This window comes from Bufo bufo, chromosome 11 (genome assembly GCF_905171765.1).
Source record: "Bufo bufo chromosome 11, aBufBuf1.1, whole genome shotgun sequence".
NCBI lineage: Eukaryota > Metazoa > Chordata > Amphibia > Anura > Bufonidae > Bufo > Bufo bufo.
Window position 1 is genome coordinate 92769015 of NC_053399.1, and position 25586 is coordinate 92794600.

At 46.7% G+C, this 25586-nt stretch overlaps 1 protein-coding gene and 1 long non-coding RNA gene across 5 annotated transcripts in view; one reads left to right on the forward strand and one right to left on the reverse strand.

The window, feature by feature from the left end:
- Positions 1–16824: 16824 nt before the first annotated feature.
- Positions 16825–20901, reverse strand: LOC120981842. Its single transcript, XR_005774792.1, has 3 exons — positions 20744–20901; positions 20512–20579; positions 16825–17019 (listed from the first exon to the last, which is right to left on the reverse strand). It is a non-coding gene; the product is annotated as an uncharacterized LOC120981842 (long non-coding RNA).
- A 67-nt stretch (positions 20902–20968) lies between these two features.
- Positions 20969–25586, forward strand: part of APH1A (aph-1 homolog A, gamma-secretase subunit) — a 31116-nt gene continuing 26498 nt past the window's right edge. For all 4 annotated transcript variants that reach the window (XR_005774843.1, XR_005774842.1, XM_040412050.1 and 1 more), the window contains exons 1-2: positions 20969–21118; positions 22234–22404. Coding sequence is in view for 2 of the 4 variants with exons in the window: in XM_040412050.1 (XP_040267984.1) it covers positions 21006–21118; positions 22234–22404 (284 nt within the window). In the remaining 2 variants the exon portion in view is untranslated. The remainder of the gene's footprint in view (positions 21119–22233; positions 22405–25586) is intronic.

Sequence of the window (25586 nt, forward strand, 5' to 3'; positions counted from 1 at the left end):
ACATATTCCTACCACTTTACACATCACTGGTCAGACCACACATGGAGGACTGTGTACAGTTCTGGGCTCCTGTGAACAAGGCAGACATAGCAGAGCTGGAGAGGGTCCAGAGGAGGGCAACTAAAGTAATAACTGGAATGGGGCAACTACAGTACCCTGAAAGATTATCAAAATTAGGGTTATTCACGTTAGAAAAAAGACGACTTAGGGGAGATCTAATTACTATGTATAACTATATCAGGGGTCAGTACAGAGATCTCTCCCATCATCTATTTATCCCCAGGACTGTGACTGTGACGAGGGGACATCCTCTGCGTCTGGAGGAAAGAAGGTTTGTACACAAACATAGAAGAGGATTCTTTACGGTAAGAGCAGTGAGACTATGGAGCTCTCTGCCTGAGGAGGTGGTGATGGTGAGTACAATAAAGGAATTCAAGAGGGGCCTGGATGTGTTTCTGGAGTGTAATAATATTACAGGCTATAGCTACTAGAGAGGGGTCGTTGATCCAGGGAGTTATTCTGATTGCCTGATTTGATTTTTTATTCCCCTAAAGTGGGGAAAATTGGCTTCTACCTCACAGGTTTTTTTGGCCTTCCTCTGGATCAACTTGCAGGATGACAGGCCGAACTGGACGGACAAATGTCTTTTTTCGGCCTCATGTACTATGTTACTATGTATCTCCAGAAGCACCACAGAGAACAACCTACCAGCTGGCTAGAAGGCAGGAAGAAAATCTATAAACCGCACCTCCAAGAGTGAGAAGCGGCTACTTATGGGAAAGGTAGTTTACCAACTGCAACACCTAAAGCAAGGGGGGTGGCATTCACCAAAACACAGACACAATAAGATCCACAGTGAACTTGTCAATTTAACCCATGAGTTGCCAGTCTATCTGATCTCCTGGTACCTGCCACGGGAACGTCCGTGACACACAGCGGCAGGTGATCAGTGAGTACTGCAATACTTTTCTTTAAACAACTCCACCCCATATAAAAAAAAAAAAAATCCCACCAGACAAAGAATAGGTCATCAAATCAAATCGGTGGAGTTCCGATTCCTGGCACCCTCCCTCTATCAGCATTTTGAAGAGGTGGGAGCATTGTTTCCGCTTCAAAATTACTTGTGTCACTTGTAGCAGCAGAGCGGTGTAATCGAATGGGACGGGCAGTTGTAACGGGCACAAGTAATTTGAAAGCACGGCTCGCACGAGCAACGCTACCACTTCAAATTGCTGATCGGAAGTTGGACCCCCCCCCCCCCACCGATCTGATATGGATGACCTATCCTGATGATGGGTCATCCATATCTTTGTACCGCAAAACCCATTTAAGCCGATTTACATGCCAAAATCGTCTTATCATAATTGAGTGGACCTTCGAAAACAAATAGGGAAATTAATTTCATTTTAGCACGGTATTATACTCTCAACAGCCTGGTAATTAGGGAATTCAGAGGTGGATTAGGCAATTTTCCAGGCAGTAAACAATTGAAGAAATGAGATAACAAAAAAAATTATGAACGCAAGGAGAAAAAAAAAGGATTATGGAGTAATTTGCATAAACTTCTGTTTATGTCTCTATCTCACAAATGGGAATCATCACAACCGAATAAATGAGGAACGTAAAGAATATTAAAGAGGTATTCTAGGATTCCAGTATTGATGGCCCATCATCAGGATAGCTGATCAATATATGATTGGTGGGAGTCTGACACCCCGAACCCTTTGGCTCCAGATCTGCACTCTGTAGTGGATGGAGCAGGTTACGGTGGCATTCCTTTCAATGGGAGCAGCGAAGCAGTAACCAGCTTTGTCCACTTCACAATGGATGACGCTGTGTAGTTCCGGCGCTGGAGATACACAAGAACAGCTGATTGGAGAGGATGCAAGGTGTGCCGATCAGATGTTGCAACATTTATGGTATGCCACGAATCACAGATAGGTAGATGTCCCACCTGTTGAACCTTTCTTTAGAACTGGTCCTCCAAAGTGAAGGGAAAGCAGCCACCCTCCATTCCCTGCTATGGGCGCTCCACTTATTTTTGGAAGTCCCATAGCAGTTGATAGAGAGGGCACCGCGATTCACCTGTCTCCCACTTCTGGCACACGCACATGGCATATCCTGGTGATATGCCATAAATGTTGAGATGGGACAACACTTTTAATAGTAAAATCTCAGATTACCCCTTTAACGTATATGAAACAGTAGGGATCATAGCTGTTACCCTGTTTTACGCTGCAATTTCAAGATCATAGGTGGGTAGCACAATCCAGAGAAACACGGTACAGATGACACGTCTTTCCCTTGTTTTTGTCACCTCGGAGGCTCACCGTCCTCACTAATTTCTGTTGATGTGACGTTCTTCGCCATGCCTAAGCCACGATGGGTTGGAAAAATTTAATACATTACAAAGGGTGAAGTTGTCGACTTTTGGAGGACTTTTTATAGCACAGGTAAGCCACAAAATACAAGCAACCACAAAATCTCCACCATAAACACCAGACAACAAAACCCTTCCACATGTCATCATTGCCATCAACAGTACGGTGTTTCCACTATGGAATGGTCACCAGGGTCAAGAAACTCGAATATTCATAGAAAACAAGGCCAAAACTCCTGCATTGGTGTAGTACCAAGCCTGCCCTCTCTAGACTGAATTCATCAGCCACTTCAGGTCATCGTAGTCTACTCCATGTCCCCGGAGGGGGCTCCGTGACGTTGAGGAATCATCTCAAGAAAATTGTAATGATGCTGGCGTGTAATAGAATCCGTCTACAGCTTATTACATTCCTCCTAATGTGTACTTAGTGCAGAATTCTAATTACAGAGCTGAAGAACAGGCCTGCGGGAAATCGCTCGGCATTAAACGGTCAGCATTTCTCTCGGTGGCCATTAAAGCTGCCTCAGCTGTCAGCAGGAACGCTCTTATCTGTACATTTCGAGACCATTCCTGTGCCGTTAATTTAGCGTTGGTACCTTGTCTGCCGGGGTTTATGTTACCCACAAATCTTTCATCATCATTTTTATGTTGGGTAGCTGCATACCATTACTTAAAGGGTAGTCATTCCATTAACAAAATAACTGCATCCTTCCGAGCTTCAGATTGACAACCGGTGTTGGAGAGGCGATTTTTCAGCATGATGTATTAAAGGGGCTTCCCATAATGAGACCTATCGGATGATCAACTGGTGACCATGAGTGCAAAAGTGAGATATTAACCACCTCAGGACCGCCGTACGCAGGATTGCGTCTTTGCGGCGGTCCTGTTGTTCTGGGTGGACGCGCCGGTGCGTCCTCTCGCGAGACGCGAGATTTCCTGTGAACGCGCGCACACAGGCGCGCGCGTTCACAGGATCGGAAGGTAAGCGAGTGGATCTCCAGCCTGCCAGCGGCGATCGTTCGCTGGCAGGCTGGAGATGTGATTTTTTTAACCCCTAACAGGTATATTAGACGCTGTTTTGATAACAGCGTCTAATATACCTGCTACCTGGTCCTCTGGTGGTCCCCTTTGTTTGGATCGACCACCAGAGGACACAGGCAGCTCAGTAATATGTTGCACCAAGCACCACTACACTACACCCCCCCCCCCCGTCACTTATTAACCCCTTATTAGCCCTTGATCACCCCTGATCACCCCATATAGACTCCCTGATCACCCCCCTGTCATTGATTACCCCCCTGTCATTGATCACCCCCCTGTAAAGCTCCATTCAGATGTCCGCATGATTTTTACGGATCCACTGATAGACTGATCGGATCCGTAAAAATCATACGGACGTCTGAATGCAGCCTTACAGGGGAGTGATAAATGACGGAGGTGATCACCCCATATAGACTCCCTGATCACCCCCCTGTCATTGATCACCCCCCTGTAAAGCTCCATTCAGATGTCCGCATGATTTTTACGGATCCACTGATAGACTGATCGGATCCGTAAAAATCATACGGACGTCTGAATGCAGCCTTACAGGGGAGTGATCAATGACTGTGGTGATCACCCCATATAGACTCCCTGATCACCCCCCTGTCATTGATTACCCCTCTTTCATTGATCACCCCCCTGTAAAGCTCCATTCAGATGTCCGCATGATTTTTACGGATCCACTGATAGACTGATCGGATCCGTAAAAATCATACGGACGTCTGAATGCAGCCTTACAGGGGAGTGATCAATGACTGTGGTGATCACCCCATATAGACTCCCTGATCACCCCCCTGTCATTGATTACCCCTCTGTCATTGATCACCCCCCTGTAAAGCTCCATTCAGATGTCCGCATGATTTTTACGGATCCACTGATAGACTGATCGGATCCGTAAAAATCATACGGACGTCTGAATGGAGCCTTACAGGGGAGTGATCAATGACTGTGGTGATCACCCCATATAGACTCCCTGATCACCCCCCTGTCATTGATTACCCCCCTGTCATTGATCACCCCCCTGTAAAGCTCCATTCAGATGTCCGCATGATTTTTACGGATCCACTGATAGACTGATCGGATCCGTAAAAATCATACGGACGTCTGAATGCAGCCTTACAGGGGAGTGATCAATGACAGTTGGGTGATCACCCCATATAGACTCCCTGATATCACCCCCCTGTCATTGATCACCCCCCCTGTCATTGATCACCCCCCTGTCATTGATCCCCCCCCCCCCCTCTGTAAGGCTGCATTCAGTCTTTTTTTTGGCCCAAGTTAGCGGAATTTTATTTTTTTTCTTACAAAGTCACATATTCCACTAACTTGTGACAAAAAATAAAATCTCACATGAACTCACCATACCCCTCACGGAATCCAAATGCGTAAAATTTTTTAGACATTTATATTCCAGACTTCTTCTCACGCTTTAGGGCCCCTAGAATGCCAGGGCAGTATAAATACCCCACATGTGACCCCATTTCGGAAAGAAGACACCCCCAGGTATTCCGTGAGGGGCATATTGAGTCCATGAAAGATTGAAATTTTTGTCCCAAGTTAGCGGAACGGGAGACTTTGTGAGAAAAAAATAAAAAATATCAATTTCCGCTAACTTGTGCCAAAAAAAAAAAATTTCTATGAACTCGCCATGCCCCTCATTGAATACCTTGGGGTGTCTTCTTTCCAAAATGGGGTCACATGTGGGGTATTTATACTGCCCTGGCATTCTAGGGGCCCCAAAGCGTGAGAAGAAGTCTGGTATCCAAATGTCTAAAAATGCCCTCCTAAAAGGAATTTGGGCCCCTTTGCGCATCTAGGCTGCAAAAAAGTGTCACACATCTGGTATCGCCGTATTCAGGAGAAGTTGGGGAATGTGTTTTGGGGTGTCATTTTACATATACCCATGCTGGGTGAGATAAATATCTTGGTCAAATGCCAACTTTGTATAAAAAAATGGAAAAAGTTGTCTTTTGCCAAGATATTTCTCTCACCCAGCATGGGTATATGTAAAAAGACACCCCAAAACACATTCCCCAACTTCTACTGAATACGGAGATACCAGATGTGTGACACTTTTTTGCAGCCTAGGTGGGCAAAGGGGCCCATATTCCAAAGAGCACCTTTCGGATTTCACTGGTCATTTACCTACTTACCACACATTAGGGCCCCTGGAAAATGCCAGGGCAGTATAACTACCCCACAAGTGACCCCATTTTGGAAAGAAGACACCCCAAGGTATTCCGTGAGGGGCATGGCGAGTTCCTAGAATTTTTTATTTTTTGTCACAAGTTAGTGGAAAATGATGATATTTTTTTTTTTTTTTTCATACAAAGTCTCATATTCCACTAACTTGTGACAAAAAATAAAAACTTCCATGAACTCACTATGCCCATCAGCGAATACCCTGGGGTCTCTTCTTTCCAAAATGGGGTCACTTGTGGGGTAGTTATACTGCCCTGGCATTCTAGGGGCCCTAATGTGTGGTAAGGAGTTTGAAATCAAATTCTGTAAAAAATGACGAGTGAAATCCGAAAGGTGCTCTTTGGAATATGGGCCCCTTTGCCCACCTAGGCTGCAAAAAAGTGTCACACATCTGGTATCTCCGTACTCAGGAGAAGGTGGAGAATGTGTTTTGGGGTGTCATTTTACATATACCCATGCTGGGTGAGAGAAATATCTTGGCAAAAGACAACTTTTCCCATTTTTTTATACAAAGTTGGCATTTGACCAAGATATTTATCTCACCCAGCATGGGTATATGTAAAAAGACACCCCAAAACACATTCCCCAACGTCTCCTGAATACGGCGATACCAGATGTGTGACACTTTTTTGCAGCCTAGGTGGGCAAAGGGGCCCACATTCCAAAGAGCACCTTTCGGATTCCACTGGTCATTTACCTACTTACCACACATTAGGGCCCCTGGAAAATGCCAGGGCAGTATAACTACCCCACAAGTGACCCCATTTTGGAAAGAAGACACCCCAAGGTATTCCGTGAGGGGCATGGCGAGTTCCTAGAATTTTTTATTTTTTGTCACAAGTTAGTGGAAAATGATGATTTTTTTTTTTTTTTTTTTTTTTCATACAAAGTCTCATATTCCACTAACTTGTGACAAAAAATAAAAACTTCCATGAACTCACTATGCCCATCAGCGAATACCCTGGGGTCTCTTCTTTCCAAAATGGGGTCACTTGTGGGGTAGTTATACTGCCCTGGCATTCTAGGGGCCCAAATGTGTGGTAAGGAGTTTGAAATCAAATTCTGTAAAAAATGACGAGTGAAATCCGAAAGGTGCTCTTTGGAATGTGGGCCCCTTTGCCCATCTAGGCTGCAAAAAAGTGTCACACATCTGGTATCTCCGTACTCAGGAGAAGGTGGGGAATGTGTTTTGGGGTGTCTTTTTACATATACCCATGCTGGGTGAGAGAAATATCTTGGCAAAAGACAACTTTTCCCATTTTTTTATACAAAGTTGGCATTTGACCAAGATATTTATCTCACCCAGCATGGGTATATGTAAAAAGACACCCCAAAACACATTCCCCAACTTCTACTGAATACGGAGATACCAGATGTGTGACACTTTTTTGCAGCCTAGGTGGGCAAAGGGGCCCATATTCCAAAGAGCACCTTTCGGATTTCACTCGTCATTTTTTACAGAATTTGATTTCAAACTCCTTACCACACATTTGGGCCTCTAGAATGCCAGGGCAGTATAACTACCCCACAAGTGACCCCATTTTGGAAAGAAGAGACCCCAAGGTATTTCTTGATGGGCATAGTGAGTTCATGGAAGTTTTTATTTTTTGTCACAAGTTAGTGGAATATGAGACTTTGTAAGAAAAAAAAAAAAAAAGAAAAAAATCATCATTTTCCGCTAACTTGTGACAAAAAATAAAAAGTTCTATGAACTCACTATGCCCATCAGCGAATACCTTAGGGTGTGTATTTTCCGAAATGGGGTCATTTGTGGGGTGTTTGTACTGTCTGGCCATTGTAGAACCTCAGGAAACATGACAGGTGCTCAGAAAGTCAGAGCTGCTTCAAAAAGCGGAAATTCACATTTTTGTACCATAGTTTGTAAACGCTATAACTTTTACCCAAACCATTTTTTTTTTACCCAAACATTTTTTTTTAATCAAAGACATGTAGAACAATAAATTTAGAGCAAAATTTATATATGGATGTCGTTTTTTTTTGCAAAATTTTACAACTGAAAGTGAAAAATGTCATTTTTTTGCAAAAAAATCGTTAAATTTCGATTAATAACAAAAAAAGTAAAAATGTCAGCAGCAATGAAATACCACCAAATGAAAGCTCTATTAGTGAGAAGAAAAGGAGGTAAAATTCATTTGGGTGGTAAGTTGCATGACCGAGCAATAAATGGTGAAAGTAGTGTAGGTCAGAAGTGTAAAAAGTGGCCTGGTCTTTCAGGGTGTTTAAGCACTGGGGGCTGAGGTGGTTAAACGGAATACTTCTTCCAAAATAGCTTCACGTGGAAGATTACGCGTTACGGCATAACAATCTCTAGTCACTGCTGACGAGTTTGGGAAAAGTGGAAGTGACCCATTTAAAAAATGTTCATTTTTTTCTTGTTCAAGAAACTGATTGTTGGCTTTGAAGGGGTTGTCAAATTCCGATATCAATTTCTAAATCTCCCTCACCCACCTAGCAGGACCTTTTGGGTAAAGCAAACCTACCTGCTCCCTGATGCTTGGTTCTGGTTACTTGAGTCCACGTCAGTCTTGTCCAGACTTCCAGAACCGCAGGTAAGTATCTAGCACGGATAGGGTTACGTTCACAGCTGCAGCCAATGAATGACCACAGAGGTGACCAACCGCTGTGGGCAGTCATTGGCTGCAGCGGGTCACATGACCATGTCTTTGTCGGATGTTTCCAAGCAGCACTGGCCGCCTGACGAAGACAGCTGTGGACTCTAGAACTGAGCGTCAAAGAACAGGTAAGTATGGTTCCTCCGACAGGTCAACAGATTAAAAACTTCTAAGGTGTGTGCAAGTCGGAGAATACATATTGGTGGAACGACTCTACTAATCAGCTGAAACACACAGCATAAGAGTCTGATCAGTGAGGGTCCAATCACAGGAATCCCACCAATCTTGGGTCTCGAATACCCCTTTTTGATTGGAGAAGCAGTTGTGCATGGTCACCACTGCTCAGGATATAGCCGAATGCTAGACTTGTCTTCTCTGTGACAGTACCAAAAAGAAGAGTTTTCGACCACCACTCCATTCATACGGTGAGATTCCCACCAATATGTTGGAAACTTGGGTGCAGGTGATTTGCTGGGGAAAGGCTCAGGCAACCAAACCATACCGGGTGGCTACTCACGTAGTAAATGGATAGCATTCATATGTCATGGTTGAGATGCAGTTAAAACTCAGTCAAAACATCATACAATTTCATGCAGTTATGCAATGATGTGATTTTAACCGTTCCTCAACAGGGATGAGCGAATCGACTTCGGATAAAACATCCGAAGTCGATTTGCATAAAACGTTGTCCTAATACTGTACGGAGCAAGAGCTCCGTACAGTATTAGAGTGTATTAGCTCCGATGAGCCGAAGTTATAGCTTCGCTAAGTCCCATAAACTTCATAAATTAATTTGTACTGTAAAAAAACATTTCCCAAATCGGGTTCGGTTCCAAGTGGTACCGAAGCAATAACTTCGGCGGCTTATCGAAGCCAATACATTCTAATACTGTACGGAGCTCCTGCTCCATACAGTATTGGTACGAAGTTTTATGCGAATCGACTTCAGATGTTTCATCCGAAGTCGATTCGCTCATCCCCTTTCCTCAACACTACACGTGAATATACTCTAGGAGCTCCCTCTAAATATAATCCTGCTTGCCACGTACAGTACAGACCAAAAGTTTGGACACACCTTCTCATTCAAAGAGTTTTCTTTATTTTCATGACTATGAAAGCATCAAAACTATGAATTAACACATGTGGAATTATATACATAACAAACAAGTGTGAAACAACTGAAAATATGTCATATTCTAGGTTCTTCAAAGTAGCCACCTTTTGCTTTGATTACTGCTTTGCACACTCTTGGCATTCTCTTGATGAGCTTCAAGAGGTAGTCCCCTGAAATGGTCTTCCAACAGTCTTGAAGGAGTTCCCAGAGATACTTAGCACTTGTTGGCCCTTTTGCCTTCACTCTGCGGTCCAGCTCACCCCAAACTATCTCGATTGGGTTCAGGTCCGGTGACTGTGGAGGCCAGGTCATCTGGCGCAGCACCCCATCACTCTCCTTCATGGTTCAAATAGGCCTTACTTTCAAAGTTTTCCCAATTTTTCAGGTGACTGACCTTCATTTCTTAAAGTAATGATGGCCACTCGTTTTTCTTTACTTAGCTGCTTTTTTCTTGCCATAATATAAATTCTAACAGTCTATTCAGTAGGACTATCAGCTGTGTATCCACCTGACTTCTCCTCAACGCAACTGATGGTCCCAACCCCATTTATAAGGCAAGAAATCCCACTTATTAAACCTGACAGGGCACACCTGTGAAGTGAAGACCATTTCAGGGGACTACCTCTTGAAGCTCATCAAGAGAATGCCAAGAGTGTGCAAAGCAGTAATCAAAGCAAAAGGTGGCTACTTTGAAGAACCTAGAATATGACATATTTTCAGTTGTTTCACACTTATTTGTTATGTATATAATTCCACATGTGTTAATTCATAGTTTTGATGCCTTCATAGTCAGGAAAATAAAGAAAACTCTTTGAATGAGAAGGTGTGTCCAAACTTTTGGTCTGTACTGTATGAACCCTCCAACATTTTGTTACAAGCTCAGTAACAATGGCTTCCTCTAAGAAGCACTACCCCCCTTGTTAGTACAGTCTTCAGCACTGCTCTCCGATCTTGATACCACATTCTCAAAACCATGAATGTATGAGCCAGGGGCCACTTTAAGACCCCACTCCGCCCCTGCTAGGAGCAAAGGTTTTCAGCATTGGGCCACAAAACCTTCCATCTGTGGCCATGTTTAGGACCGGAGAGACATCCGAACTGCAGCTATCAATTATGAATTACTACCGGGACAGTAGCAAAAACTGAAAGAAACCAGTTCACGGAAATCAGAACATTTCTGGAAATTCCTAAAATGAAAATTCACAAAATAAATCCAATTATTCAAATAATCTGAATTTGAGCTGAAAAAGAGTTTGAAAATTTTAGGAGATTTTCAAAAAGTGCAAGCACGTTGAAGAAGTCCATTTGGCTGCTGTGCGATATTAAAGTAAGAACGCACCCAGCCCTGGGTGACCTGCAACCACCCGATTCATCGCTACAGAGAAACTGATTTGGCAAACAGCGGAGAAAGGAATCGGCCGATGGCATGGAGGCCCCGATGTACTTCTACGTGTGTCACTTTTACTATGTAATGTGAACTACATTTCTAAGACTACACTCATGATGAGAGGGAGAGCAGAAATCTCTTATGAGAAGACGTTTTTGGAAACCTCGAGCTCCATCTTTACCTCCCGTTCCTCTGGTGCTAGATTTACTACCAAAATAAAAATTTCACAATAATTTTAGCAGGAGTCGTCAATTCCTGTGTAAAGCGGCAGCGTCGTCAGGTTTTATGTACGGTGAACACGAGACCTGAATACTGAAAGGGAGGACGGAGCAGGGACGATACAACGGTGCCATCTTCAGGAGACAAGTCACCACTGCAGCATACAACACAAAGTCAATTAAACGCCTTCAGTGATTTATCGCCCTTTATTAAGTTTAGTGCCTTCAAAATGTTCAACGGTTATTTTTATGATTTAGTGGATTCGTAAAGGAAAGATTTTCATAACCGTCAAATAAATGTGACGAGGAGAATGACAGGAAAAGCACCGGCCATAAACTATACCGCACTCACAGCACAGCCTCTAATGGGATCTTCCTGGTGGTGGCGCTCTTCCTATCTATTGAATAGATTGCACACAGGTTTTCATATACATCATAATAAGGAAGTAAAAGAATATATAAATGGGGACAGATCCTTCTTCTATTGTGCCAGAGAAAACGGATCCGTCCCCACTTCGTCAGGCGGACACCAAAACGCTGCAGGCAGCCTCCAGAGCGGAACGGAGACTGAACGGAGGCAAACTGCTGCATTCTGAGCGGATCCTTTTAACCATTCAGAATGCATTAGCCCTGAAACGGATCTCAGAAACGGAAAGCCAAAACGCGAGTGCGAAAGTAGCATTATAGTAGTTATATAATATCTGAGATATCCCCTCCATAAAATTCCAGGCCAATCGCCCCTGTCCAGATTGGAGGATTGATTAAGGGGGCGGTGATCAGCCCAACCAGTTAGAGCAAGCGACCACTGACAGCACCACATTGCCATTCACAGCAGAGTGCTGCTATCCGAGCTGCGCCTCATTTCTCAAATCCAACGCCTTCACCGAAAAAATATGAGACAGATATACAAGAGGTAAGTGGGACCCTGGGGCCGTAGACAGGCTCGGTGGCGTTTGCTATTTGCCACAGAGCCTGTCTGCCACCCGAGGGTCCCCTCTTTCCTCTTGTATATCTGTCTCATGTAATTTGGGACGAGGGTTTGCATATGGGAAATGGGGTGCAGCTCGGAGAGCAGCCCTCTGCTGTCAATGTGATGGTAAACAGTATCGCCACCCTGTTCATCAGTCCTCCAATCGGAGGGGGGGAGGGAGGGTTCATGCTCCCCCCTGATTGGATGATGGAGTAGCTGACTTTCTCCGCCCCCTCTAACATGGACAGGGCTGATTGGCCAGGACTTTTAGGGAGGGGATATCTCGGATATAAAAAGCAGCACATCAGGGCTGACTGTCGTGGCCTCTGTTGTGTGCGCTGTGACACGGTTGCCGTGCATGCTGTTGCCTGCAGCAACGTCTTGTTGTTGCAGCATGTAGGTGGCTCCTCCTTTCCCCTGGGTCCTTCCCTGTCTGTGGATTTAGGTGTGTCTTGGGTCAGTTGCCCTCCAACCTTTGCGTTAGCTGGATATACCATCTGTCCAGTGGAAGGGCCTCCTAGCTAGACATACTGTCACGGGGGGGACTCCCCACCGTATAACGTAGGAGAACAGGGAAGCAGCTAGGCCTGGACAGATGGTATATCCAAGAAAGGAGCAACACTCCAGCTAACACAAAGGCTGGAGGGCAACTGACCTCAGGCTCACAACACAACATATAAAGAGCCAAGAGGCCACACCCAAGACACACCTAAATCCACACCAGCTTGATAATTAACCCCTCCGGTACCAGACAGGGAAGGACCCAGGGGAAAGGAGGAGCCACCTACAGTCGTGGCCAAAAGTATTGAGAAAGGCACAAATATTAGTTTTCACAAAGTTTGCTGCTAAACTGCTTTTAGATCTTTGTTTCAGTTGTTTCTGTGATGTAGTGAAATATAATTACACGCACTTCATACGTTTCAAAGGCTTTTATCGACAATTACATGACATTTATGCAAAGAGTCAGTATTTGTAGTGTTGGCCCTTCTTTTTCAGGACCTCTGCAATTCGACTGCGCATGTTCTCAATCAACTTCTGGGCCAATTCCTGACTGATAGCAACCCATTCTTTCATAATCACTTCTTGGAGTTTGTCAGAATTAGTGGGGTTTTGTTTGTCCACCCGCCTCTTGAGGATTGACCACAAGTTCTCAATGGGATTAAGATCTGGGGAGTTCCCAGGCCATGGACCCAAAATGTCAACGTTTTGGTCCCCGAGCCACTTAGTTATCACTTTTGCCTTATGGCACGGTGCTCCATCGTGCTGGAAAATGCATTGTTCTTCACCAAACTGTTGTTGGATTGTTGGAAGAAGTTGCTGTTGGAGGGTGTTTTGGTGCCATTCTTTATTCATGGCTGTGCTTTGGGGCAAAATTGTGAGTGAGCCCACTCCCTTGGATGAGAAGCAACCCCACACATGAATGGTCTCAGGATGCTTTACTGTTGGCATGACACAGGACTGATGGTAGCGCTCACCTTTTCTTCTCCGGACAAGCCTTTTTCCAGATGCCCCAAACAATCGGAAAGAGGCTTCATTGGAGAATATGACTTTGCCCCAGTCCTCAGCAGTCCATTCTCCATACTTTCTGCAGAAGATCAGTCTGTCCCTGATGTTTTTTTTGGAGAGAAGTGGCTTCTTTGCTGCCCTTCTTGACACCAGGCCATCTTCCAAAAGTCTTGGCCTCACTGTGCGTGCAGATGTGCTCACACCTGCCTGCTGCCATTCCTGAGCAAGCTCTGCACTGGTGGCACTTCGATCCCGCAGCTGAATCCTCTTTAGGAGACGATCCTGGCGCTTGCTGGACTTTCTTGGACGCCCTGAAGCCTTCTTAACAAGAATTGAACCTCTTTCCTTGAAGTTCTTGATGATCCTATAAATTGTTGATTGAGGTGCAATCTTAGTAGCCACAATATCCTTGCCTGTGAAGCCATTTTTATGCAACGCAATGATGGCTGCACGCGTTTCTTTGCAGGTCACCATGGTTAACAATGGAAGAACAATGATTTCAAGCATCACCCTCCTTTTAACAGGTCAAGTCTGCCATTTTAACCCAATCAGCCTGACATAATGATCTCCAGCCTTGTGCTCGTCAACATTCTCACCTGAGTTAACAAGACGATTACAGAAATGATCTCAGCAGGTCCTTTAATGACAGCAATGAAATGCAGTGGAAAGGTTTTTTGGGGATTAAGTTTATTTTCATGGCAAAGAAGGACTATGCAATTCATCTGATTACTCTTCATAACATTCTGGAGTATATGCAAATTGCTATTATAAAAACTTAAGCAGCAACTTTTCCAATATTTATGTAATTCTCAAAACTTTTGGCCACGACTGTACATGCTGCAACAACAAGACGCTGCATGCACTGCAACCGTGTCACGGCGCACACAACAGAGGCCGTGACACCGACCACACCATAGGTCAGATGCCTCCAGTCTACACATGTAGGCAGGTTTCTCTACTAGGACAATGCCTGATGAATGGATATTGGGACAAGGAAAGTCTAGAGACAGGTTTCTGCATACTGGGCTGTCCTTCTAAGGACACTGCTCAGTATACACTGTAGGGCGTAATTAGGGACAGCTGTATTGGAGAGCGATAATCATCACCGGTGGTGGTTGCCTGTTAACCCCAGATCAAACCTCTTAACAGCAGTACCGGTTTGGGGGTATAGTACTGGCGGCAGATGATCACCACTAGAGGTGGACGGGACACAATCACCACATGGGTGGACCCAGTCTACATGTCCTGTGATAAGGAAGATTGTATTTTATGGTTTCTGGAAGAACACACACTCTGCGGGACACTAACCACTACTACCTACTGAACACACTCGGTGGGACACTAACCACTACTACCTACTGAACACACTCGGTGGGACACTAACCACTACTACCTACTGAATACACTCGGTGGGACACTAACCACTACTACGTACTGTATACACTCAGTGGGACACTAACCACTACTACCTACTGAATACACTCGGTGGGACACTAACCACTACTACATACTGAATACACTCGGCGGGACACTAACCACTACTACCTACTGAATACACTCGGTGGGACACTAACCACTACTACCTACTGAATACACTCGGCGGGACACTAACCACTATTACCTACTGAATACACTCGGCGGGACACTAACCACTACTACCTACTGAATACACTCGGTGGGACACTAACCACTACTACATACTGAATACACTCGGTGGGACACTAACCACTACTACCTACTGAATACACTCGGTGGGACACTAACCACTACTACCTACTGAATACACTCGGTGGGACACTAACCACTACTACCTACTGAATACACTCGGTGGGACACTAACCACTACTACCTACTGAATACACTCGGTGGGACACTAACCACTACTACCTACTGAATACACTCGGTGGGACACTAACCACTACTACCTACTGAATACACTCGGTGGGACACTAACCACTACTACCTACTGAATACACTCGGTAGGACACTAACCACTACTACCTACTGAATACACTCGGTGGGACACTAACCACTACTACCTACTGAATACACTCGGTGGGACACTAACCACTACTACCTACTGAATACACTCGGTGGGACACTAACCACTACTACCTACTGAATACACTCGGTGGGACACTAACCACTTACTACCTACTGAATACACTCGGTGGGACACTAACCACTACTACCTACTGAACACACTCGGTGGGACACTAACCACTACTACCTACTGAATACACTCGGTGGGACACTAACCACTACTACCTACTGAATACACTCGGTGGGACACTAACCACTACTACCTACTGAATACACTCGGTGGGACACTAACCACTACTATCTACTGAATACACTCGGTGGGACACTAACCACTACTACCTACTGAATACACTCGGTGGGACACTAACCACTACTACCTACTGAATACACTCGGTGGGACACTAACCACTACTACCTACTGTATACACTCGGTGGGACACTAACCACTACTACCTACTGTATACACTCGGTGGGACACTAACCACTACTACCTACTGAATACACTCGGTGGGACACTAACCACTACTACCTACTGAATACACTCGGTGGGACACTAACCACTACTACCTACTGTATACACTCGGTGGGACACTAACCACTACTACCTACTGAATACACTCGGTGGGACACTAACCACTACTACCTACTGAATACACTCGGTGGGACACTAACCACTACTACCTACTGTATACACTCGGTGGGACACTAACCACTTACTACCTACTGAACACACTCGGTGGGACACTAACCACTACTACCTACTGAATACACTCGGTGGGACACTAACCACTACTACCTACTGAATACACTCGGTGGGACACTAACCACTACTACCTACTGAATACACTCGGTGGGACACTAACCACTACTACCTACTGAATACACTCGGTGGGACACTAACCACTACTACCTACTGTATACACTCGGTGGGACACTAACCACTACTACCTACTGAATACACTCGGTGGGACACTAACCACTACTACCTACTGAATACACTCGGTGGGACACTAACCACTACTACCTACTGTATACACTCGGTGGGACACTAACCACTTACTACCTACTGAACACACTCGGTGGGACACTAACCACTACTACCTACTGAATACACTCGGTGGGACACTAACCACTACTACCTACTGAATACACTCGGTAGGACACTAACCACTACTACCTACTGAATACACTCGGTGGGACACTAACCACTACTACCTACTGAATACACTCGGTGGGACACTAACCACTACTACCTACTGAATACACTCGGTGGGACACTAACCACTACTACGACAGATTCTAGTGGTTTCATGGGATATGAAATAAGTCACGCTTTAATATTTCCACCAGAATATTCCCGTCCTGTGATGAGCAGGCAATCATCGGGAAGGTTCGGTTCCTTCCTGGTCATTGCCTGCTCAGTCGGGTGTGTAAATGTGCCTGTTGGCGTCACATCTACTTCAGATCACGTCCTTTCTGTTTAGTTCCTTGATTTTCCACATTCTCAGTTTAGTTCTCTAACAACCTGATAAAAATAGAAGAAAATAGTCATTTATATAGGCGGGAGGATACAGCTGTTTTATGGGTTATCAAGTGAAAGTGAAGGGTTACGTTCTGGGGGGGGGCTCAATAATGGGACAGTGGAAGGACCCCCTCTGCCTATGTAACTGATCCTCAGAGGAGGTGAAAGCCGCCTTTACATGCCGCAGTCACTTCCACTGTGTGGGGGATGAGTGATCACCACGATATTTGCCCCCATACAGGCTGAGCAGGTCCCTGTTCACACAGCACAGTCTCCTGCCCTGGAATGATGACTGCGGTGTCCACATGAGCGAGGATCTCACCCGATGAATGAGCGTTCACCTCTACACGGGCCCAGGGGCAATCACCTGGAATACGTCCACCAGTTTCTGCCTCTCATACGGGCTCAGCTGTAGTCACCGGAAATCCCTCAAATAATGCATTTTTGGAATACACTTTATTACACGAATGACGCAAACCCGCCGGTACTCCCAGTCAAGGCGGCTCCAGGTGGTGGTGGAGGTCCTGTAATATCCTGCTGAAAACAGTCCGCTTCCTATAGAGTATATTACACGTAGCTGAGTGTATTGCCCCGCACAGAAGGGTGGTACTCCCAGACGCCACGGTTTACAAGGACACAGGTACTCCCAATTAAGAGCAGCTCACGATGATGGTGGTGGTAGTAGTGACGTGGGATCCAGCTGTAAGCATTACCTCTCCTTTACAGTACACGATCCATTGCCCTCTATAGAAGGGTGGTACTCCCAGCTCAGTTACACTGTGTGGGGTCTCATTTCAGTATACTGCCCTGACAGGTGGTACTCCCAGCACACTTTGATTGAATCCTGTGCTCTTGGGACAGGTGGTACTCCCCTTAAAAGGAGCAGTGCCAGCGATACTTTGGGGGTCCGGGGCTGAGGCTGAGTCCGTCCAAGCCTGGCATACACGGAAGCATAATCTTTATTTATATCGCGCTAATATATTCTGCAGCGTTCATGTACAGAGTCATAAATAAGAGAGCAGCAAGCAAGAGGAGTGAGGGACCTGCTCCCAAGAGCTTACAATCTATGAGGAGTAAGGTGACACAAGAGCTTACAGTCTATGAGGAGATAGGGGTGACACAAGAGCTTACAATCTATGAGGAGCTAGGGGAGACACAAGAGCTTACAGTCTATGAGGAGTAAGGTGACACAAGAGCTTACAATCTATGAGGAGATGGAGGAGACACAAGAGCTTACAATCCATGAGGAGATAGGGGTGACACAAGAGCTTACAGTCTATGAGGAGTAAGGTGACACAAGAGCTTACAATCTATGAGGAGTAAGGTGACACAAGAGCTTACAGTCTATGAGGAGATAGGGGTGACACAAGAGCTTACAATCTATGAGGAGCTAGGGGTGACACAAGAGCTTACAATCTATGAGGAGATGGAGGAGACACAAGAGCTTACAATCCATGAGGAGATAGGGGTGACACAAGAGCTTACAGTCTATGAGGAGTAAGGTGACACAAGAGCTTACAATCTATGAGGAGATGGAGGAGACACAAGAGCTTACAGTCTATGAGGAGCTAGGGGAGACACAAGAGCTTACAATCTATGAGGAGATGGACTGTAAGCTCTTGTGTCTCCCCTATCTCCTCATAGATTGTAAGCTCTTGTGTCACCCCTATCTCCTCATAGATTGTAAGCTCTTGTGTCACCCCTATCTCCTCATAGATTGTAAGCTCTTGTGTCACCCCTATCTCCTCATAGATTGTAAGCTCTTGTGTCACCCCTATCTCCTCATAGAGTATAAGCTCTTGTGTCTCCCCTATCTCCTCATAGATTGTAAGCTCTTGTGTCACCCCTATCTCCTCATAGATTGTAAGCTCTTGTGTCACCCCTATCTCCTCATAGAGTATAAGCTCTTGTGTCTCCCCTATCTCCTCATAGATTGTAAGCTCTTGTGTCACCCCTATCTCCTCATAGATTGTAAGCTCTCCTGTCTCCCCTATCTCCTCATAGACTGTAAGCTCTTGTGTCTCCTCTATCTCCTCATAGATTGTAAGCTCTTGTGTCACCCCTATCTCCTCATAGAGTATAAGCTCTTGTGTCTCCCCTATCTCCTCATAGATTGTAAGCTCTTGTGTCACCCCTATCTCCTCATAGATTGTAAGCTCTTGTGTCACCCCTATCTCCTCATAGAGTATAAGCTCTTGTGTCTCCCCTATCTCCTCATAGATTGTAAGCTCTTGTGTCACCCCTATCTCCTCATAGATTGTAAGCTCTTGTGTCACCCCTATCTCCTCATAGATTGTAAGCTCTTGTGTCACCCCTATCTCCTCATAGATTGTAAGCTCTTGTGTCACCCCTATCTCCTCATAGATTGTAAGCTCTTGTGTCACCCCTATCTCCTCATAGATTGTAAGCTCTTGTGTCACCCCTATCTCCTCATAAACTGTAAGCTTGTGTCTCCCCTATGAGGAGATATAGATGGTAAGCTCTTGTGTCTCCCCTATGAGGAGATATAGATGGTAAGCTCTTGTGTCTCCCCTATGAGGAGATATAGATGGTAAGCTCTTGTGTCTCCCCTATCTCCCCATAGATTGTAAGCTCTTATGTTTCCCCTAAGGATATAGGACTGACACAAGAGCTTACAATGTAAAAGGAGATAGGGGTGACACAAGAGCTTACAGTCTATGAGGAGATGGAGGAGACACAAGAGCTTACAATCTATATCTACTCATAGATTGTAAGCTCTTGTTTCACCCCTATCGCCTCATAGATTGAAAGCTCTTTTGTCTCTTCTAAGGAGATAGGGCTGACACAAGAGCTTACAGTCTATGGGGGAGATTTATCAAAACTGGTGAAAAGTAGAACTGGCTTAGTTGCCCATAGCAACCAATCAGATTCCTCCTTTCATTTTCCAATTAAGCTGTGAAAAATGAAAGGAGGAACCTGATTGGTTGCTATGGGCATCTAAGCCAGTTCTACTTTACGCCAGTTTGATAAATGACTATATATGAGTAGATCTAGATTGTAAGCTCTTGTGTCTCCTCTATCTCCTCATAGATTGTAAGCTCTTGTGTCTCCCCTATCTCCCCATAGATTGTAAGCTCTTTTGTCTCTTCTAAGGAGATAGGGCTGACACAAGCGCTTACAATCTATGAGGAGATACGGTGACACAATAGGTGAGCTGTCACCTGCTGGTACATGTAGTCCTCCTGAGTACATGGGGTGTGGTGGATACTGATGGATGGGTCAGAGGATGTGTTTGTAGGGAGCGTGTAAACCTGTGGACGCTGCGATTTACCTAATGTCTCGGGTTGGGGCGTTCCAGAGAAGTGGTGCAGCTCGGGAGACGTCTTGGAGAGATGGTGGAGGAGATGTAGGGGGTGAGGATGAGTGGAGAACCCAATCTCTGGGGCGTGTGAACAGAAGAGAGCGGCCGCCCCATCATTCCTTCATGGTAATGACTGGTCACAGTCATGAAATCCTGGCTATGACGTCACTTACGTCCCATTATACCAGTAGGACACGTCCGCCCAGCAGTGTCCAGTCAGCTTCCAGCCAAGATGGCGGCTCTGCCAATGGAAAAGGAGAGACATGGGTTATAGAAGATACAAGGGGTCTCCACTGCTTACTGGGGGTAGTTGGTTAAAGGGGTTCTCCAGTTTAATGGGGGCACTAACTTCATGACTAAAGGTGGCCTGTAAATTGGCGCCAAAATAACCATAAATGTCCTCACTGTGTAATGAGGTGACTGTGAGGTAAATGCCCGGATGAGGAGACCCCTGTATGCGGTTTATATGACACCCTTCACATATGGGCTGGATAGACGCTCCTCCGGTCACACCGGCCTGCCTTCTATAGCGGGGCCTACAGGCCGGTCAGGCTCGGACTACATCTCCCGGCATGCCTCGGGACGTCGCACGCTACGTGACCCCGCTTTGTTGTAGGATGTCCCAGTCGGCCTCCGTACAGGGAGGTGGAAGTGGAGCTCCGGGAAGATGGGGCTGGCCGTCTTTTTCGGTTGCACCTTTGTGGCCTTCGGGCCGGCTCTGTCGCTCTTTATCCTGACTGTCGCCGGGGACCCGCTGAGAGTGATCATCCTGGTGGCCGGGTATGGTTGTCCTGCTCTCCGTACACACCTGCCTCTTGGTCGGGGATGCGTTTCTTTGCTTTGATGAGGGATAGTCACATGACGGGACGATGTGTCTCACCCACCCGGGGGGGTTTTACGTGGTAGACTGGAGGAGCAGTCCCCACAGCAGCACAGAGTCTTTCAGCATAGGTGTCCGCTTATCTCCTGGTAGTATTGTTACCTGTCCATGGAACAGTGTCATGATGTGAGGAAGAGAAGAAAGGGAGCGGTGCCCACAGCAGCACAGAGTATTTGAGGAGAGGCTCGGGCTGATCCTGTCACAGCAGCACAGAGTATTTCAGCATAGGTGTCCGCTTATCTCCTGGTAGTATTGTTACCTGTCCATGGAACAGTGTCATGATGTGAGGAAGAGAAGAAAGGGAGCGGTGCCCACAGCAGCACAGAGTATTTGAGGAGAGGCTCGGGCTGATCCTGTCACAGCAGCACAGAGTATTTCAGCATAGGTGTCCGCTTATCTCCTGGTAGTATTGTTACCTGTCCATGGAACAGTGTCATGATGTGAGGAAGAGAAGAAAGGGAGCCGGTGCCCACAGCAGCACAGAGTATTTGAGGAGAGGCTCGGGCTGATCCTGTCACAGCAGCACAGAGTATTTCAGAATAGACGCCCTGCTTATCTCCTGAGGGGTTGGGACATGTCTGTCCACGTAGTAATGGATCAGGGACATGATGTGAGAAAAAAAATGGAGCGAGGGCCAGGTGCGGTCCCCACAGCAGCACAGGAGTACTTCAGGATAGACTTTTGCCTGTCTCCTGGGGGTGGGGCAGTGTCATGAGAGGGGTTGAATGAGGAAAAGTGGAGCAGATAGCAGCACAGAGTATTTCAGGAGCAGTGGTACATACCAGGCTACAATGTCCTTGCTGTCCGCTGTCACTGCCTTATTTTGTTTCCAAGATCTCTGCTTGCTGTGAATGAATAGCACCACTGCCCGTGTACGTCCAGGCTGGTCTTGATCAGGTCCTGTTACGCTGCGTTCTCATTCCTTGGCAGCAAGCAGGGATCCTGGAGTAGAGACCTCAGTAAGTAGGAGGTCTGCTGGTGATCGGAGACGTGACGTGCCCCCCTCTCTCCGCAGCTCCTTCTTCTGGTTGGTGTCGGTCCTCCTGTCCTCGCTCATCTGGTTCATCTCGGTCCAGGTCAGTGACAGGAATGACTCCAGTCTGCAGTACGGACTGCTGATCTTCGGGGCGGCCATCTCCGTGCTGCTGCAGGAAGCCTTCAGATACGCCTACTACAGGCTGCTCAAGTAAGTAGCCAATCGCAGGAGCCGGGGCACATCAACTGCTTGCTGTAAGTGAGTGGAACAGTCTTGATAGCCGGTATACACCTAAGGGCTCATGCACACGACCGTGGGGTCCGCAATGCACGGGCACCGACCGTGGGTCAGCCGCATGGGGATCGCGGACCCATTCACTTGAATGGGGTCCGCGATCCGCATCCGACGGTCCGTTTTTTGCGATGCGGAGGCTCGACCAGAAACGCCACGGAATCACTCCGTGGGGTTCCGATCCGTGCTTCTGCACCGCATCTCCGGGTTTGTGGACACGTGGTATACGGGCCACAATACAACCACGGCGGGGCAAAGGCCGTGTGCATGAGCCCTAATACTGAGGGTTTGTTACAGTCTGATACATTTTACCTGCACTGATACATTGTAGCAAATCCGTAAGACAGGAGAGAGGTTTGCTGTTAAGATGTGCCTTCTAATCCAGTGGCTATCCACCTGTGGTACTGGACACTGGGGGGGGGGGGTCCCCAGCTTCGGTGGGGGTCCCCAATGTCCAGCAATGCTGCTTCTTTGATACAAGGGGTCTGTCAAGAGGCATCTGGGCCGGGGTCTTTATGCATTGGCGTCTGTATACAGGAGCTGGTTGTTTGTATAAAGGGGATCCAGCCTGGAGTCTATATACAGAAGAGGAGGCTGGGGAGGGGTCTGTATAATGGAGGATACAGCCTATATACAGAAGAGGAGGCTGGGGAGGGGTCTGTATAATGGAGGATACAGTCTATATACAGAAGAGGAGGCTGGGGAGGGGTCTGTATAATGGAGGATACAGTCTATATACAGAAGAGGAGGCTGGGGAGGGGTCTGTATAATGGAGGATACAGTCTATATACAGAAGAGGAGGCTGGGGAGGGGTCTGTATAATGGAGGATCCAGCCTATATACAGAAGAGGAGGCTGGGGAGGGGTCTGTATAATGGAGGATACAGTCTATATACAGAAGAGGAGGCTGGGGAGGGGTCTGTATAATGGAGGATACAGTCTATATACAGAAGAGGAGGCTGGGGAGGGGTCTGTATAATGGAGGATACAGTCTATATACAGAAGAGGAGGCTGGGGAGGGGTCTGTATAATGGAGGATACAGTCTATATACAGAAGAGGAGGCTGGGGAGGGGTCTGTATAATGGAGGATACAGCCTGGAGTCTATATACAGAAGAGGAGGCTGGGGAGGGGGTCTGTATAATGGAGGATACAGCCTATATACAGAAGAGGAGGCTGGGGAGGGGTCTGTATAATGGAGGATCCAGCCTATATACAGAAGAGGAGGCTGGGGAGGGGTCTGTATAATGGAGGATACAGTCTATATACAGAAGAGGAGGCTGGGGAGGGGTCTGTATAATGGAGGATACAGTCTATATACAGAAGAGGAGGCTGGGGAGGGGTCTGTATAATGGAGGATACAGCCTGGAGTCTATATACAGAAGAGGAGGCTGGGGAGGGGTCTGTATAATGGAGGATACAGCCTATATACAGAAGAGGAGGCTGGGGAGGGGTCTGTATAATGGAGGATACAGCCTATATACAGAGGGGAAGGCTGGGGAGGGGTCTGTATAATGGAGGATACAGCCTATATACAGAGGAGGAGGCTGGGGAGGGGGTCTGTATAATGGAGGATACAGCCTATATACAGAAGAGGAGGCTGGGGAGGGGTCTGTATAATGGAGGATACAGCCTGGAGTCTATATACAGAAGAGGAGGCTGGGGAGGGGTCTGTATAATGGAGGATACAGCCTATATACAGAGGAGAGGCTGGGGAGGGGTCTGTATAATGGAGGATACAGCCTATATACAGGGGAGAGGCTGGGGAGGGGTTTGTATAATGGAGGATACAGCCTATATACAGAGGAGGAGGCTGGGGAGGGGTCTGTATAATGGAGGATACAGCCTATATACAGAGGAGGAGGCTGGGGAGGGGTCTGTATAATGGAGGATACAGCCTATATACAGAGGAGGCTGGGGAGGGGTCTGTATAATGGAGGATCCAGCCTATATACAGAAGAGGAGGCTGGGGAGGGGTCTGTATAATGGAGGATCCAGCCTGGAGTCTATATACAGAAGAGGAGGCTGGGGAGGGGTCTGTATAATGGAGGATCCAGCCTATATACAGAAGAGGAGGCTGGGGAGGGGTCTGTATAATGGAGGATACAGCCTATATACAGAGGAGGAGGCTGGGGAGGGGTCTGTATAATGGAGGATACAGCCTATATACAGAGGAGGCTGGGGAGGGGTCTGTATAATGGAGGATACAGCCTATATACAGAAGAGGAGGCTGGGGAGGGGTCTGTATAATGGAGGATACAGCCTATATACAGAGGAGGCTGGGGAGGGGTCTGTATAATGGAGGATACAGCCTATATACAGAAGAGGAGGCTGGGGAGGGGTCTGTATAATGGAGGATACAGTCTATATACAGGGGAGAGGCTGGGGAGGGGTCTGTATAATGGAGGATACAGCCTATATACAGAGGAGAGGCTGGGGAGGGGTCTGTATAATGGAGGATACAGCCTATATACAGAGGAGGAGGCTGGGGAGGGGTCTGTATAATGGAGGATACAGCCTATATACAGGGGAGAGGCTGGGGAGGGGTCTGTATAATGGAGGATACAGCCTATATACAGAGGAGGAGGCTGGGGAGGGGTCTGTATAATGGAGGATACAGCCTATATACAGAGGAGGCTGGGGAGGGGTCTGTATAATGGAGGATACAGCCTATATACAGGGGAGAGGCTGGGGAGGGGTCTGTATAATGGAGGATACAGCCTATATACAGAGGAGGAGGCTGGGGAGGGGTCTGTATAATGGAGGATACAGCCTATATACAGAGGAGGAGGCTGGGGAGGGGTCTGTATAATGGAGGATACAGCCTATATACAGAGGAGGAGGCTGGGGAGGGGTTTGTATAATGGAGGATACAGCCTATATACAGGGGAGAGGCTGGGGAGGGGTTTGTATAATGGAGGATACAGCCTATATACAGAGGAGAGGCTGGGGAGGGGTCTGTATAATGGAGGATACAGCCTATATACAGAAGAGGAGGCTGGGGAGGGGTCTGTATAATGGAGGATACAGCCTATATACAGAGGAGGCTGGGGAGGGGTCTGTATAATGGAGGATACAGCCTATATACAGGGGAGAGGCTGGG